Consider the following 17504-nt stretch of genomic DNA (forward strand, 5'->3'; position numbering starts at 1 on the left):
CCACTGTTTGTACTTAAATCAACAGTAACAAGTGGCCTGCTGTGGTTTCCACTACCTTTGCTCCCATTATTTCAATGCAAGGGTGGGAAAAATGATTAACTGTTTTTTAAGCTCAGTACTTAAGCCTCTCACTCATATTTCCCCCTCTACACCACCCAGATGGATATTCAGGAAGCTAGGGCTATATTCACCGAAAAGTATGGTGCTCCCTATCAACATGTCAACATGAAAAGAATTACTCATAGTTTAAAGTATAAATCATCCAAGAATCATATAAACAAATACTTCTACTTAATACAAACAATTGTTAAGAGTGTGCTTTTTAAAACTAGATTTATAGTAAATTCTTTACAGTTAAAACAATTTAAAAATAATAGTTTTGACCCAACTCACCAAGAGAAAACTATACTTTAAATAGTAAATGTTTTAACATTTGTTATTAACTTTTAAAATGCAAATATTAATTAGGAATTTAAAAAATTCAAAACTGCAACTTCAAAGTGGTGCTCAGATATATAATTGATATACATACGCTTAACAAATGTAAGGTAACCTCAGATTATATCTATACAATAAAACTATTTGAAATTTAAAATCAAGTAAGCCAATAACTGAAAAACTAGAGAGATTATCTGAAAATAAAAGCATTTTGAACAACTACTAGATACTAAGAAATGAACCACTTTATGCTGGATGAACCACTTTTTGAGAACAGGGATGCTAAAAGTAACTTTAATTCCTTAATCAATAAAGAATGCAAATCAAAGTTTGTCATGAACCTAAGCTTCCACACACTGGAGCTTAATCTGTCAATTCTTACTTTAGGGTATGTTGTTAATCAACATTAGCATTCACACCGCATTTTAAATTTTTTTAAGCTTTAAAATTATTTCTTGTACCAATGCTGTGAATGAAGATAGCCTATCAAAGACATTACTCATACATACAACAAAGCAAAAATGGAAATCTCTAGCTATGAAATTAATAGTGAAAAGGTCCCCCAGGCTGGTGATCCTAGACTCTGAGTCCCTCAGAGAAGCAAATATATAAAAGTTCCTTTGGGGGGGACCAGGCCATCACTACTATGTAAGACCTTCATAAAGAAAATCCAATTAAAGAAGTACTCCCAAAATAAGATTACATAACACATAAGGAAACAATCTACTATAAGAAACAGTTAGGAACACAACAAAGAGTAGGATTAGAGTCTCAAGAAATGCATGTAACAAAGCTGATAAAAATACAAAATAATTATGCTTAAAACAATTAAAAACAAAAATTAAGCTCATATTCATAATTTTATATATTTACATAAAAGTATATTTGTAGTGATTTAATGAATATATACATCTCTATATATAATACATCAGACTTAATTTAATTATAATGAGTTGATATTCCCAAATTATTGAATATCCATATATTAAAAAACAATGTGTGTGTAAAATGTAGTCTGTACCAAGCCCAGTTGCTTAAATTAGTGCTATCCTTGGAAAACAAAGATAATTAGCAACAGATCATGGTGAAAAGTTTGTGTTCCACACCCAGCATGGCATTGAAATAATATAACCCTTATTTGACACCTTGACTTCTGCACCAATCGAAACTTCTCAGTATAAATCATTTTACTTCTAACCTACAATGTTTGACTGAACACTTTTTTTAAAAGATGGAAAAAAGCAGCATAAAAAGTACAACTACTATGGAAATGAAAAAGGCAACAGAGGGTCAATTTTTCATCTTTTGCTATTTGGACAAAATTTATTAGAGCCGAAACAATGCTAGAAGTTTTCCTTCACACAAAAATACTATCAAAAGAGAAAATTGTGTTCAACTTAAAATACTACCTACTATTTAAAAACTTAAGTGGAATATTTATTCAATGTAGTACTGGAAGTCCTAGCCAGAGCAATTAGGCAAGAAAAAGAAATAAATGGCATCCAAATTGGAAAAGAAGTTAAATTATCTGTTCACAGAGGACATGCCCTTATGTAAAAAAAACCCAAAGATTCCACATGCAAATAAACTGTTAGAACTAATAAGCAAGTTTAGCAAAGTTGCAGTATACAAAAGCCACCTGAAAAAAATCAGTTATGTTTCTATATACTAACAGTGAACAATCAGAAAAAAATTAATAGTGACTCCATTTAAAATAGCATAAAAAATAATGAAATACATAGCAATAAACTTGACCAAGAAGTGAAAGATCTGCATGTTGAAAACTATAAAATATTGCTAAAAAATTTAAAGAACATGCAAACAGATAGAAAGATGTCCCATGCTCATGGGTTGGAAGATTTAAGATGGCGAGTTAAATGGGTACAGTTTCAATTGAGAAAGATGAAAAAGTTTTGGAGATTGATGGTGACAGAATAATGTGAATGTACTTAATGCCATAATTTGGTACACTTAAAAGTGGTTAAAATTGTAATTTTTATGCATATTTTACCACAATAAAAAATGACAAAAAAGTTAACTGGGACATAAAAATCATTCCTTTATAGTAACAAAAATATATCATATTTACTTAGCACCTATAATAAATGTTTATTAGTTTTATTTGATGAATATCGTGCCACTGGCATGGGATTCAAATTTTTATTTTATCATTAGTTTTAGTTTATCAATGACTAGCATAAAATTCATTTTCTAGAAATACTGAAATGTCAAGTTGGAGGTGGTAAGAGGATCAAGATCCTTGCTTATATTCCCTTTACATTAATTACATTAGTGTTCTATGTCCATCCAGTCTTTACCATTCATTGTCCCTCTTTTCTAATAATCTTCTAAGTTAAAACTTCATATATATTCAAAGACCTTCCAATTAGATGAGCTATATGTTATACCAAATATCCTTTTCAGTTAGTATTACCTTGTTGAGTATCATGGGAATATATAGTGACTGAGAATTTACACACAAAATTCATACTTTTCCAGAATATAAAATAAGAGGGAACATTTCACATTTCATTTTATGCATAATCTTGATAACAATGTGACTAAAATATTATGAGAAAGAAAAGTTAAAGACCAGTGTCTCACATGACTACAGATACCAAAATCCTAAATAAAATACTAGCAAATACAATCCAGCAAGATATAAAAAGGAAAAAGCATCACCACCAAGTAGGATTTATTCTAGAAATGCAAGATCAGCTTAATATTTGAAAATCAATTAGTATAATTAGCCACATTAAAAGAATAAAGCAGAAAACCAAGTACATAATCATCTCAATTTAATAAAAATATCAAATATGAAAGACTATATGTATTATAAAAGGGGTAAGACCTTTATAAAGAAAACTAAAACTTTATTGAAATTTAAGAACACATATATACACAGAGGGATAGCATGCTCACAGGGCATATGGACAAACTGCACATTGTCAGTTAATATGGATATTAACTCTTTGAGTGCCAACCAATATCCTAGGCACTATGCTAAAATTGCCAAGGCATTTTGAGTTAAGGTTTTTAAATTCTTTTCTCCACATAAAGAGTGAACTACTAGCATCTAATAGTGACACTGCAGGCGAAAGCCAGGAGGAGCGCAATCGTGCTCCCCGGCACTCAAGGGGTTAACATTATCCCCATTTTTATAGATGATGAAGCTGTGGCACAGAGGTTAAACAATGTAATCATAAGTTGAAGAGATAAAACTCAAGTTGTTTGATCCCAAAGTCTCCTTCACAGATTCCATTAACCTAGAATCACATTAAGATAACCTGATCCAATTCCAACTATGTGTGGCACTTCAATTCACTGTGTTTCCATTTTCTAATACATAAAGTAAGAATGCTGGTCGAAATCATCTTTCCAACAATTCAATTATATAACTGTAAGTTGATGGAATTAAGAGAAACATCTTTGCTCCTTTGTCAAATTCTGCAAAATTATATACCAAAGTCAGAGGAAGGTAGTTCTTAGGAGAGAATCTATGACAAAGAGTGGGGAAATAGCATACACAATTTAGCTAGTTTTCCCTGGGGTGGGGGGATACACCTTAGAGAAAATTACTAACATTCTATTTTGCTGTTGGAGAGGTTACTATAGAAACTAAACACATTACTCTAATTTTCTTTTTTTCCCTCTTTTGGTACCCACATTCTCTGCCAAATCTTAGAAACATGCTTAAACACATTTGGGGATAATATTAAGTGTCATTATAATTCTAAACCATCCATACTAGCAAATCACATTAAAATGACATAAATGTGCTTTTTTGAGTCAGAAAATCAGCATTGAAATAAAGCATCTTTAAAGATTCTGGATTCACTTTCTTTCCTCCACCTCCTAATTGTTACACCAAATGCCTCAGTTATCAACATATTTCAACAGGTAAAGAAAAAATAACATATATGGTATTACATTAGTTTGAAATGGTTTGTCAGACACAGTCATATAACATGTATATAATTACTTCCAGGTAAAATTATATCATCAAAAGTCTATTAAACCTTGTACACCAATGTTCATAGCATCATTATTCATTATAGCCAAAAGGTAGAAACAACCCAGATATCTATCAATAGATCAATGGATAAATAAAATATTATATATATAATAAAACAGTACTAATCCATAGACAGGAATGAAATTCTGACATATGCCACTACATGGGTGAACTTTAAAAACATTACCTTAAGTGAAATAAGCCAGACACAAACAGAGAACTATTGTATGATTCCTCTTATATGAGGTACCAAGAATAGGCAAATTCAAAGTGACAGAAAGTACAATAGAGTTTACCAGGAACAGGGATAGGAGAACGGGAATGTGGAGTCATATTATAATGAGTATAGAGTTTTAGTTTGAAATGAAAAACTTCTTGAAATGGATAGTGGTGATGGTTACACGACACTATGAATACACTTAATGCCACTGAATGGTACATATAAAAATGGTTAAAACAATGCATTTTAGGTACTTATATTTTACCACACAAAAAATAATTAGAAAAAGTTAATCAATGATACTGGGAACCTAATATAATAGGTACAAGGCAGAGAAAGAAAAACCAAGATTTAAAAGACCAGTTCTTAGTACTCAATGATGTTAAAGACATTTTATTTTAAATCAAGCAACATGGCAAACTAATTTGAAATGAACATTTTTCTTTTCCACTACAAAAGCAAAGAAATTTTGGATAAAACACAGTAAGAATTTGTTTTAATACATGAAAGTGCTATATGTCTTTACTTTGGCCTAGCCAGTGGTCGGCAAACTCATTAGTCAACAGAGCCAAATATCAACAGTACAACGATTGAAATTTCTTTTGAGAGCCAAATTTTTTAAACTTAAACTATATAGGTAGGTACACTGTTATTAACTTAATTAGGGTACTCCTAAGGCTTACGAAGAGCCACACTCAAGAGGCCAAAGAGCCACATGTGGCTCACGAGCCGCGGTTTGCCTACCACTGGGACCTATTCTCCACCATTTTCCAACCTCTGTGCCTGGGAGTGTAACCCGTATGAACAATATATATCTGTACTCTTGTCCTCTGCTTTCTGGTTGGCTTCAACTAATGAGGGACAGTGCCAGGAGACAGAAATGAGGGAGGAGAAAGAAGTCAGGGTATTTATTCCCTGTTCTGATAACCTCTCCCTCCCTGGCTTTAGCCTAGTGGTAGCAACAACATCCCAGTGTTAGTAAGATCCAGATACTGTACTACCTCCAGTGGTTTCCCTTCCCAGTCAACACCTATTTCCTTTTATTAAACGCTCTTATACTGCTGGATATAAAAATGCTATCTTTTTCTGACTAATTCAATAGCCAACCTTGAAAGAAGTAAACGCAAATCTCGAAGGATCAGAAATGAAGAGGAAACACTAAGTCATGGTAATGAGAGTAACGAGTGGGAAGTGAGCCCATGGTGGCAAGTGAAGTGTCAGTTTGGTAAGGGTTTAGGGGTTGCACAATGGCATTCAGGGACTGGAGACAAGGCTTAGAGACATTGTTAAAGAGTCCTTTGCCTAGGCCTCGGGCCAAAAAGAGCTGCTCTTCAGCAAAAGGGATAATCTCTTAAGGCTTCACCAGACTGAAGAATTAGCATAGATGTTTTCTATAATGGGCACCAAAGTGGGAGGGAGCAAGAAAGAAAAACACCAACCTCTCTCTCCTCTTACTCCAATCTCCTGTTTGTAACACTCCCCAAAGGATGAGAAATGGCAAAACAAACATACAAAAAAACTGAGTAAACTGGAATAAAAGGAAATTGAGGAAACAAATAGAAAGAAAATTCAGAGAGCTAATGAGAGTAGAAGGGACAGGGAAAAAAAAGTGGTTCAAAGACAAAAGGGTCTCCGGTTAAATAAGTTTGGAAACTACATCATTCAATAAAGTTTAACTGTTTTCTTTACTGCGGGAGCTTTTGTATTCTATCAATATTAGGAATCTCTAAGAAAGAATTAACTGCTTTTACCCTGGGAGGCATATGGCCCGTTGACTTCATATGGGCACATTTCTAGATTCTACACCTATGCTTCATAGGCGGGGAGGGGCTGCAATCCCATTACTTAGGTCTTATGTTTCTTAAGATTTGGAATGAGCAGGGATAAAGAAGTTGCTTGCACAGTGTCAAACAGATCTACTACACACGTTTTAAAGCCTCAAAGCAACTAAAGAAAAATGCCCTTTTAACTGAGTTTGGTCGCCTTTACAAATTTGTAAGAAAAAAGAAATTAACACTGCTTTACTTGACTCTTTTTCCCATTCTGTATTTTGCCAAAAGCTTTGTTTCCCGAGGAAATTATACCTTTATACAAAAACAAAAACATAAGTTCTATCTCCATCTATTATAGTATTTCTCAGAGATAAAAGTTCAGCCCTCCAGAGGGTGTTTTGAAAAAGTATTAGGGTGTTTTGGGTTGACTCAATGATTGAGTGTCACTACTGGCACTTAAGACTCTCACAGATACTCATGTAGCTGAAAATCCTGTTTATAATATTTGGACATAAAATTGAATTCTGTTTTAAATCTAAACAATACATTTTTTGCATGTCTGCTTGGTTTTATTATACACTAAGAGTTCTAAAGGCAACTACTGAAATGAAAGGAAAACTAAACTTTGTTTGAAACTTTACTACGCGTTTGCCACTATTTTCAAAAATCATGCTACAAACAACATGGTATCTATATATATAAAAGCCCAGCGACCTGACCGGTGGCCATGATGTGCACTGCAGCAGCCAACCGGCCTCATCCAGGCCCCAATCAGCCCCTCCTCCCGGCTGGCCACCACCCCATCTCCCAGCTGGCCCTGCCCCTGATCGGCCCCCAACACCCCGATTGCGGGCAGGTCCAGCCAGCCAACTGCCTGTGGCCCCTCCCCCCACTGCCAGCCCAGCCCAATGGGCCCCTATCAGGGTGGGCCTGCCAACCCTACCTGTGCACGAATTCGTGCACTGGGCCTATAGTTTAATATAGACCTACACAAGTCTATTTGTAAAAGTCAGATTCACAGTAATTATATGTATTTGATTATGTTGTTATATCTTCTAATGCAGTCATGCCAGAGTATTTATATATGAAAATACATATCATTGTACCTTAGGTTACTTTCCTTTTATTCTGCATATTTTACATAAATATTACATATTTTTGAGATTATATGTAGGTTATTTTTCATTTTCATTTCACGATAGTAAAGGAGGCACAATAAAATATTGGTTACCAAAAGGAGCACACACTGGCATGTTGGGTGAGGTTAGGGTGTTAATAATGAAAAATAAGGGGCCCCACTGGGTGGCTCAGTTGTTTGGAGCTTCCTCCTGTGCACCAAAAAGGTTCAAAAAGGTCGTGGGTTCAATTTCTGATTAGGGAAGAAGCCTGGATTGTGGTTCCTGTCTCCCGTAGGGGTGCATACTGGAGACAACTGATCAATGTTTCCCTCTCACTCTCTTTCTTTCCCTTCCTCTTTCTCCAAAATCAACAAAAACATATCCTAGAGTGAGGATTAAAGAAAAAAGAAAGGCTTTTAAGATGATCCGAAGAAAGGAGAGGACTATGGGTCTGACAGAATTGAAAACCATCAATCTAAAGATAACAATATCACCCTGGTTCAAAAAAGGGGTAGAGGACGAGAGGGTACAGGAAGGGGAGCATGAGCCTCTTTTCACTAACCTTCTAAGTTTCCATGCTTCTGAGAAAGCATAACTTTACTGTGTCTCGGTTTCTACCATTTCACAGCACCCCCACTTCCTGCACTACCTCACTCCCTACTGAAACTGATTAAAATACTTGGACCTAAAAGGAACAGTAAATGCACAGCCACTGCTACCATCTCCTCAGGAGCCTCTGAACCTGCCAGCTTCCACAGAGGTGAGGTCATCTCCATTCTCATTCCTGACAGGGAACTCTGTGCTATATATCACCCTTCATTTGGTAACAGAATTCTTCAGAAACACTTACCTCAGTAGTAGTTCCAATGTCAGCAGATGGGCTGCATGTGCTGGTGTCTGGAGGAGCTGTGCCCACACTGCTTCTCACTGGGGAACTAGGAACAGGCCCAGCCATGGTCTCTGGATAGGCTGAAGCACTGAGGCTGCCTCTCTTCTGAATCTTATTCCACACTTTACGCATAATGTCAGTTAGCTCATACAACAGCTGCACCTGAGCAGAAGAAAAGAGAAAACAGTCTTTCAACTTCCAGGCACAACTGACTTAATGTGAGAAAATTAAAACAAGTCCAGGAAAACAAGAATATATATCAATGTATCACTGATCATGATCTATAATCTATGATAGGCAATTATTATGTATTATCATGAATATTTTATCACCACACTATGATTCTAATAAGAGATACAAAGAAAAAATTCAGATATAAAAATTTATAATTTTCAGCATTTTATCATGATTTGAATTTAAAACAGATATAATGATTTTAGTCACACTTGAAATCTGCCTCATTAGCAATTGGATATTTTATAAGCAATTTAGCATTTTCGTAGAAAAATAATGCTACTATGATAATAATGCTAATATAACAGGTTATTCCAGGACAGATTTCTTTTTACATATGAATAAAGCAAACACAAAGAAATGCCTCTTAACAGAATCAAGTTAGAAATCAAATATATCTTAGCAAGTATGATTATTTGGTGTTTTATGAAATAATTAACATTCTTATTTGATTCCTACATTTAAATTCTATTTCTCAGGGGAATATATCTGAAACTGGACTTCTTGCCCAGCAAAATAAAGTGAAAAAAATAATAGAATAGTAAAGGAAAAATGTTTAATATGAGACTTTTCTATAGATAAAGAACATAAACCATCCAACCTACTATTTCCCTAGGATTTGTCATTCCAATATTCAGAGAAAAAAATGTTTTAACTTGCACATTGTTTGACTGAGTTCTAAGATATTTACACAAGATTTCATAAATAAGCATTAATCATGGAATTTGTATGACAACATATTGCCATATACTGTATAAAATAAGCCCAGAGAAAAAATGCCAACACAATATATAAGCAAATCCACAGCTGGATACCATATTCTGCTTGCCATTAAAAAAAAAAAAAAAGCAAAATTCTTATATTTATAAAAAGTTTCAGCCCCAGGACACATCCAGATGATAAAGCTGGCTTCTTATGTGGGCAGAACAGATGCATAAAAACACTGTTGTCAATCCTTATTTGATATAAAACAGTACTGGGTTACAGTTTTCTCTTTTTTGTGTGATGAAGTCTCAAATCTCAGGTTATAGCTCTTTTTGTTAAAAAAAAAAAATAATCTAATGGCTAGCGATCTTACAAAAAACCTCTTAAAATTTTAGTTCAAATTCTTTCGTCCTTCATTATCATGAATAAGTTCTCTCTAAAAAGAAACGATCTTATGGCAACCCAATGTTTTTAAATGATTATTTTACTTTTCCTTAAACAATTAGAACTGACAAATAAGGAAAGCATAAGCCAAATAAAACAGGTTCTAAATATTTTTAAGGGCATAAGGTTTATTTACTTAAGGGATAGATGCTAGTTTATTGTCACTACTTCTGATTGTAACAGTTACCATTAAATAATTGTATATGAATGTCACAAGGGATACTGTGTATTTAACATACCAAGCAAACTCTGACACAAACTATAAACCTATTTTTATTTTCAAAGGAGAGAGTTGCTATCACAGAACTGAGACTTCCCAAAATCTCTTTAAAACGAGCACCATGAGAGGCAGCAGTATATGGGATATGTATGGAAATAATTAAATATCAATAATATCTGGAGTATCAAATAATAACTCAATATAAAAAATGTAACATTTTATTGTTTAAAAATTAATTTCACATACAGATTCTCATTTCATCTATGACCAGTCAGAAAGGAGACAAACTGGATTAGAGAGGCTGGGATACTCCTCAAGGAGATCCATTCCTCATGGATAGACAGGATTGAGGTGGGTGCAGAAAGCCATTCCAGTCAAAAGAACAGCAAGAGCAAAAGCCAAGTGCAACAAATGATCATCATATGATGATGTAGGGGCAATGGAAAATCCTATTCAGTTAGGAAGAACTTGTCTTACAGGATATTAGTAGAGTCTAATAGAAGAGTTGTCATAAAGGTAGAGAGGAAGAAGAAAAACCATGGGTACACAATGTCAATGGAAACCACAGAGGAATGACACTTCAACAAGCAATTACTCGTACTTTTTTAAAATCTTCATTGTTGAGGGTATTACAGCCAATTGGACAAATACCCTCATTGTTGAGGGTATTTCTCCCAATTGCCCCCCTCCACCCAGTTCCTGACCCATCCCAAGGCTTTCACCACCCTATTGTCTGTGTCCATAGATCATGCTTACATGCATATAAGATCTTTGGTTAATCTCTTCCTGCCTCCCCTCTCCCCTTCCCTCGGAGATTTGTCTGTTCCATGTTTCCATGCCTCTGATTCCATTTTATTCACCAGTTTATTTTGTTCATTAGACTTCTTATTTATTTTGATTTTTAGATTCAATTGTTGATAGGTATGTATTTATTGCATTTTCTTCTTCCTCCTCTTCCTCTTCTTAAAGAATACTCTTCAACATTTCATGTAAAACTGGTTTGGTGGTGGTGAACTCCTTTAGCTTTTTCTTATCTGTTCAGCTCTTTATCTGATCTTCAATTCTAAATGACAGCTTTGCTCGGTAGAGTAATCTTGTTTGCAGGTCCTAGCTATGCATCACTTTGAATATTTCTTGCCACTCCCTATGGCCTGCAAAGTTTCTGTTGAAAAATCAGCTCATAGTCATATGGGCACTCCCTTGTAGATAAGTGCTTTTCTCTTGCTCCTTTTAAGATTCTCTTTATCTTTAACCCTTAGCATTTTAATTATTATGTGTCTTGGTGTGGGCCTCTTTGGGTTCATCTGGTATGGGACTCTCTGTGCTTCTTGGACTTATAAGTCTATTTCTTCTACCAGGTAGGGAAAGTTTTCTGTCATTATTTCTTCAAATATGTTTTCAATATCTTGCTCTCTCTCTTCTCCTCTGTCACCCCAATAATGCGAATATTCGTATGCTTGATGTTATCCCAGAGGCTTCTTACACTATTTTCATATTTTTTGCATTGTTTTTTATTTTGCACTTATGATTGGATTTTTTTACTTCCTCATATTTCACATCGATTTGATTCTCAGAATCCTTTAATCTATTCTTGAATCCCTGTAAATTATTCTTTATTTCAATTCCTGACTGGTCCTTTTTCATGTCTTGAAATTCTAAGATCCTTGTAAGTCTCACTAAGTCCCCTGAAGCTCTCATTAAGCTCCTTGAGCAACCTTATAACCATTATTTTGAACTCTATAGTTTGCTTGATTCCTTTTCTTTCCTTTTTGATATCTTTCTTTGTCTCTGCATTTTGGTTGCTTCCCTGTATGTGTTTCTATGTATTAGGCAGAGCTACTATGTTTGCTGGAATTAGTAGAGTGGCCTTGTGTAGTAGGTGTCCTGTAGAACCCAGTGGAATGAAATTTCAATAAGCAACTACTGATACGTTTTGAATAGTGCAGAGAGCTCTAAGTGAATATGAATTGAGAAAGACTATTTCATTTGGCATGCAGGTTGTTACTAATCATAAAACCTCAGCGTTAAGGTGGTGGTGGGTAGGAAGAGATCAAACAAAGAACTTGTATGCATAACCCATGGATACATAAAGTAGTGTGGTGAAGGCCTGGAGTGGGGGTGGGCTAGAAGGGGTCAATGGGGGGAAAGGAAGACATATGTAATATTTTCAACAATACATATTTTATAAAATAATTTTTTTAGAAACTTAGTTTCGAAAGAAAAAATTTTTGCCAAAAAAATACCCTTTTCATGTAGAGCATTACACTTACACATTATAGTTTCCCGTATCTAATTTTGTTTAAAATATAAAAATTGAAAATCGGGAATTCAGAGAAATCACAAATGAGTAAGTGGTACAAGAATACAAATCCAGGTTTGTCTGAACTCATGAGTGTGTTCTTAGACAGTAATGCTTAATTCCATTATTTTGGTGAAAACTGAACATAGATTAAAGCAATAATACTATGAGTAAATGGAGAGGAAAGAAGAATAAAACCCATTCTTTCTCTAGTTCCACATACTTTTAAATCCAAAAATGCAAAGATAGTTTTGTTCCTAGGAATGCTATATAGGAAGAGAAAATAATAGCATTTTATTAGCAGAGGGAAAATTGAAATTATAGAGATTTCTATAGGCTTATTTAATTTTGGGATGAACACAAATTTTAAGGTCTGAGAGACTAGTGTCTAAAAAGATTGAAGGGAATTGTATAACTTTGGTAAAACAGTTAAGATGAAGGGACTACTTGACAGAAATCATCCCTAGGGGGAAAAAAGTCTGATTAATCAACTAAGTTATATATTTACTGTGTCCAAGGCTCTTGAATGGCAATGAGTTCCAGGAACTGACACAGTAGTTTAGGTCTCTATAGTTGATATAAAGAACTACAACAATGTCTGATATAACAATGAATTTTCTCTGGGCCTGCCCTATATATACAACCAACACTACTTTTTTAAGTATATAAATTACTTGAGGCCTCTGTGTCTTGGCAATAATGAACCAAATTAATTAATGTATAAGGGTCAACACGATGTCACTCTAATGGATAAATAAAAGAATAATATGTATTTAAGTAGGAATTATTTCTCTGAAATAGAATCAAGAAGCTTATCCACTGACTACAATCAAAAGTCCACAAAGCTTCTGATAATATATGCAAATGCTACTGTTAGGTATTTACATTGTTCTGGGGGAAAAGCTCATAGCTTTTATCAGATTTTCAAAGAAGTCCAGAGCACACAAAAAAAAGACAAGAAGTACTGTCCTTCACAAAAAACACAAAAAACAAAAGCAGATGGATTTATAAGCAACCATTCATGAGAAAAGTTTGAGTCATTAATCTTAAAAGAAAAAAATAGAAACAGTAAGAAAAATTTTAGGATCCTATATACATCTGGATGTTTGTATTTTACAGATCCACAATACATTTATGTGAGGTAGGATACACAGAAAATAAAGAGACATAGATATATTTCACTAAGAAAGATTAAACATTTTTTGGCAAAAGATTTTATAAAGTTTAAAGGCAAATAAGTGTATTACCAATACAGGGTTTGTATTTATAGAGTATAAGGGAAGATCTTCAAAATAAGAAATGTAACAATAATTGGGTACAAGATAAAAATTATCAATTTATAAAAGAGCAAATTCACTGGCCAATAAACATTCAAAAACTGCTCGACCTTATTAGTAATCAGGAAAATACAAATTAATGTAAACAATATGAATTGCCAGCTCACAAAAAAAGCAAACTCAATGGCCAATAAACATTTGAAAAGATGCTCAAACATCTGGTTTCATTTCCCTTCAGCATGAAGGACTTCCTTTAGGATTCCTTATAGTTCAGATCTACTGGTGATTGATTTTTTTTATGGGAAAATATATTTAGACTTCATTCATAAAAGTTATATTTATTTAAAATTCTGGTTGAAAAGATTTAAAGTATTTTTTTCACAATTTAAAAATGTTGCTCTTCTGACCTGTGGTTTCTTAGGGCAAGTAAGCTAAAAATCAAATCTTGGTTCTTTTGTTTGTAATGTATCATTTTTCCTGTGATACTTTCAAGATTGTTCATTATCTATGGCTTTCAAGAGTTGGTTATGAAATGTATAGGCATTGCCTTCCTCGTGTGTTTATCTTATTCATCTTTGTTTCCCTCATTTCTGGCTTACATGTAGTGCTCAATAAATATTCGCTGAATTCACTTGTGGAAAAAAAAATCAAATCATCATTTGTAATTTTGACAGAATCCAGAGGGGAGTCTGGAAGCATATGCTAAAGTAACCACTCACAAGGAAGAGGTTTATTTGGAATCTCGTGTTTAATCATTAAAATTCTGATTAATCTGGCACACCAGGGTATAAAAAAGTATTAACTCCTTACTAAATCTTTGAGGACACACTGATTCTTCAAAGTGCTATAGTCTGTGTCTTCCTATTCTATCAGGAATACAACTTCATTCCACCAGGGATATTCAGACCAATTTATGAGAAGGGTCTCACATAACAGAACTGATCTAAACTAACAAAATGGCATTCATATAGTATAGAATTTACAAGTTTTAAACATAAATATCTCACTTAAATTTCCCCAAACCTTATGATCAATGTTGATTATAGCACATGGTTAATACTTTAACAGAAGTTGGTTTGTGAGGAATTATCAAGAAGATAGCCCGGCTGGCATGGCTCAGTGGTTCAACATCAACCTACCAACCAGGAGGTTATGGTTCGATTCCTGGTCAGGGCACATGCCCAGATTGTGGGCTCCATCCCCAGTGTGGGCCATGCAGGAGGCAGCGGACTGATGATTCTATTTCATCATTAATGTTTCTATCTCTCTCTCCCTCTCTGAAATCAATAAAAATATATTTTTTTAAAAAGAAGATAAAGTGGAATTAATAAGAATGATTGCATTCTGAGTGAAAGGGATTCTCAAGGCATGAGGTTTATTCAGTCTTGGTTTAAGTCTCAAATAAAGGTCCTTGGTATTTGAGGAGCAGCAGCAAGTATGCTCTGGGAGGCAGGTTACAGGAGAAAGGGATAGAGGAAGGATACATTAGAAAATACCGGCCTAACATAAGCCCCTGCTAGTATCTATTTGATGACTTTGCTTAGAAGTGGTTTATATTTAAGCAACAACAAAATCTAAGCTTAGTTCCAAACAAGGTAAATATCTAAAGAGGATATCCCAGAACTCTAGTTTTGAGCAATAGTATTACATTTAATAGGATTCCATACAAGTCACAACATTACTATCTCAATATATATATATATATATATATATATATATATATATATATATATATATTAAAGATTAATAACAGTGGAGTTCTAGACTAAAACAATAATGGTAACAGTATTTATTTTAAACTAGGATGGCTATGGATAACCAGAACATGTAGAGTAGGATAATTCTTCCAAAGCTATATGATATTTCTTAAGTCCCTAAATTACAAGATCTCTGGGAGACAACTTCAAGTAGCAGTTAGCTGCTGATCATACAAGAAGTAAGCTACTACTACAGATAAATATGAATACTTTTTAAATATTATCTCTAAAAGTTTCTTCATATCCCTTTGTAATCTGTCCTTCTTATTAGTCCACTTTCCTATTACTCCCTCCTTCCCGCTCCCTGCCCTGCCTCCAGATAACAAGGAATCTGCTTTCTGTCACAATGAAGTACTTTGAATATTCTAACATTTTATATAAGTGGAATTATTCAGTAAATACTCTTTTTGGTCTGGTTTCCTTCATTCAGCATAATAATTGTGATATCCATCCAAGATATTTCATTTTATCAATAATTCAGTGTTTTTATGGCTGAGTAGTATTGCACTGTAGGTAGAGGCCATATTTTAATTATTCACTTATTGATGAACATTTGGTTTGTGTTCATTTTTGTGCTACACAGACAAAGCTGCTAAATACCTCTGTGTACAAGTTTCTGGACATATATTTTTGTTTCTCTGTGGAACTACTTCGGGAGGAAAGGCTAGGTTGAATGGTAAGTGCATGTTGTTGGGGGGGTTTTTTTTTGTGTGTGTGTTTTTCAGGAATTTTGAAGTTGTCTCCAAAGTTGTTATAATTTTTATATTCCTACCTGCAGTAGAAATGTAAAAGTGTTCAAGTTGGTTCACAATACTCAGTCTTTTTTTATTTTAGCCAATCTAAAAAATGCATATGGTATGTCTTCATGCTTTCTTTTTCCATGATGAATAATCATGTTGTGCATCTTTTCAACCTTACATGGTGAATGTCTGTTCAAATAGCTTCCCCATTGTCTTCATCTTATTTTATTTATTATTATTATTATTTGTTTCAACTTATCGAGTAAAAAGGATTCTTTAAATATTCTGTACAACAGTTTGATAAAAGTGTTTCAATTATATTCTCTACATGTGCTTATTGCTATCTTAATATGTCTTTCAACAAGAAAATGTTTAAACTTGATTATGCCCAATATCTTTGAGTCTCCCAGCAGCCTATCTCTCCAGCAATCCTGTGTGGTTTTCTGGGTAGAGTTCTTGAACATCTCTGTTAGATTCATTTGTTCATGTTTCTTGGCACCAATGTAAATGCAAATGATCCCTTCTATTTTCCAACTGTTTGCTACATAAAAAATTACTATTGATTTTTATATATAAATCTTGTCTCTTGCAACACTGATAAACATGTTTATTTGTTCTAGTAATAGTCTCTTAGAGTCCTTTGGGATTTTCTGTAAAATACAATGTTGGGCAAAAGTAAGTTTACAATTGTTTGTATAGAAAATAATACAATAATAAATAATAATACAAGAACAAAATATTTTCATGACTCACAACGATAAACCTACTTTTATCCCATCCTGTATTTTGTCATATGCAACTAGCAAAGGTTTTACTTCTTTTCTTATTTTTATGCCTTTGATTTTTTTTGCTTGGTTCATTGCAGTGGCTAAGAGGTTCAGTATGATACAGAACAGTTTACAGTAAAAGCAGTTATCCTGGGCATTTTCCTGAACTCACTGGAAAACAATTCAGTATTTTACAACTAAGTATTATATATGTTTTCTCATATATGTTCTTTATCGGTTTGAAAAGGTAATCTAATACTTGTAATTTACTGAGGTTTTTTTTATAAGAAATAGGTGTTAAATTTCATCAAATGTTTTACATGTATCTATTGAGATTATCATATAATTATTCTCCATTGTATGTATGTATGTATGTATGTATGTATGTATTTTTAGAGAGAAGGAAGGGAGAGAGACAGAGGAACATCTATTTGTTGTTCTACTTATTTATGCATTCACTGGTTGCTTCTTGTGTGTACCCTGAATGGGGATCAATCCCTCAACCTTGGTGTATCGGGATGACACTCTAACCAACTGAGCTAGGTGGTTAGGGCCACATTCTATAGCTTTTAAAAGATACATAGGGGTATGGTATTCAGATTTTCTATT

General features: G+C 33.9%; 1 protein-coding gene across 4 annotated transcripts in view; it reads right to left on the minus strand.

The window, feature by feature from the left end:
* VPS13B (vacuolar protein sorting 13 homolog B) overlaps window positions 1-17504 on the minus strand; it is a 607742-nt gene that overhangs the window by 312223 nt on the left and 278015 nt on the right. For all 4 annotated transcript variants that reach the window (XM_070391987.1, XM_070391986.1, XM_070391988.1 and 1 more), the window contains exon 25: window positions 8414-8614. In XM_070391987.1, the coding sequence (XP_070248088.1) occupies window positions 8414-8614 (201 nt within the window). The remainder of the gene's footprint in view (window positions 1-8413; window positions 8615-17504) is intronic.

The sequence above is a fragment of the Myotis yumanensis genome, unplaced genomic scaffold (assembly GCF_028538775.1).
Source record: "Myotis yumanensis isolate MYYU_CA2020_CCGP unplaced genomic scaffold, mMyoYum1.0.hap1 SCAF_15, whole genome shotgun sequence".
Classification (NCBI taxonomy): domain Eukaryota; kingdom Metazoa; phylum Chordata; class Mammalia; order Chiroptera; family Vespertilionidae; genus Myotis; species Myotis yumanensis.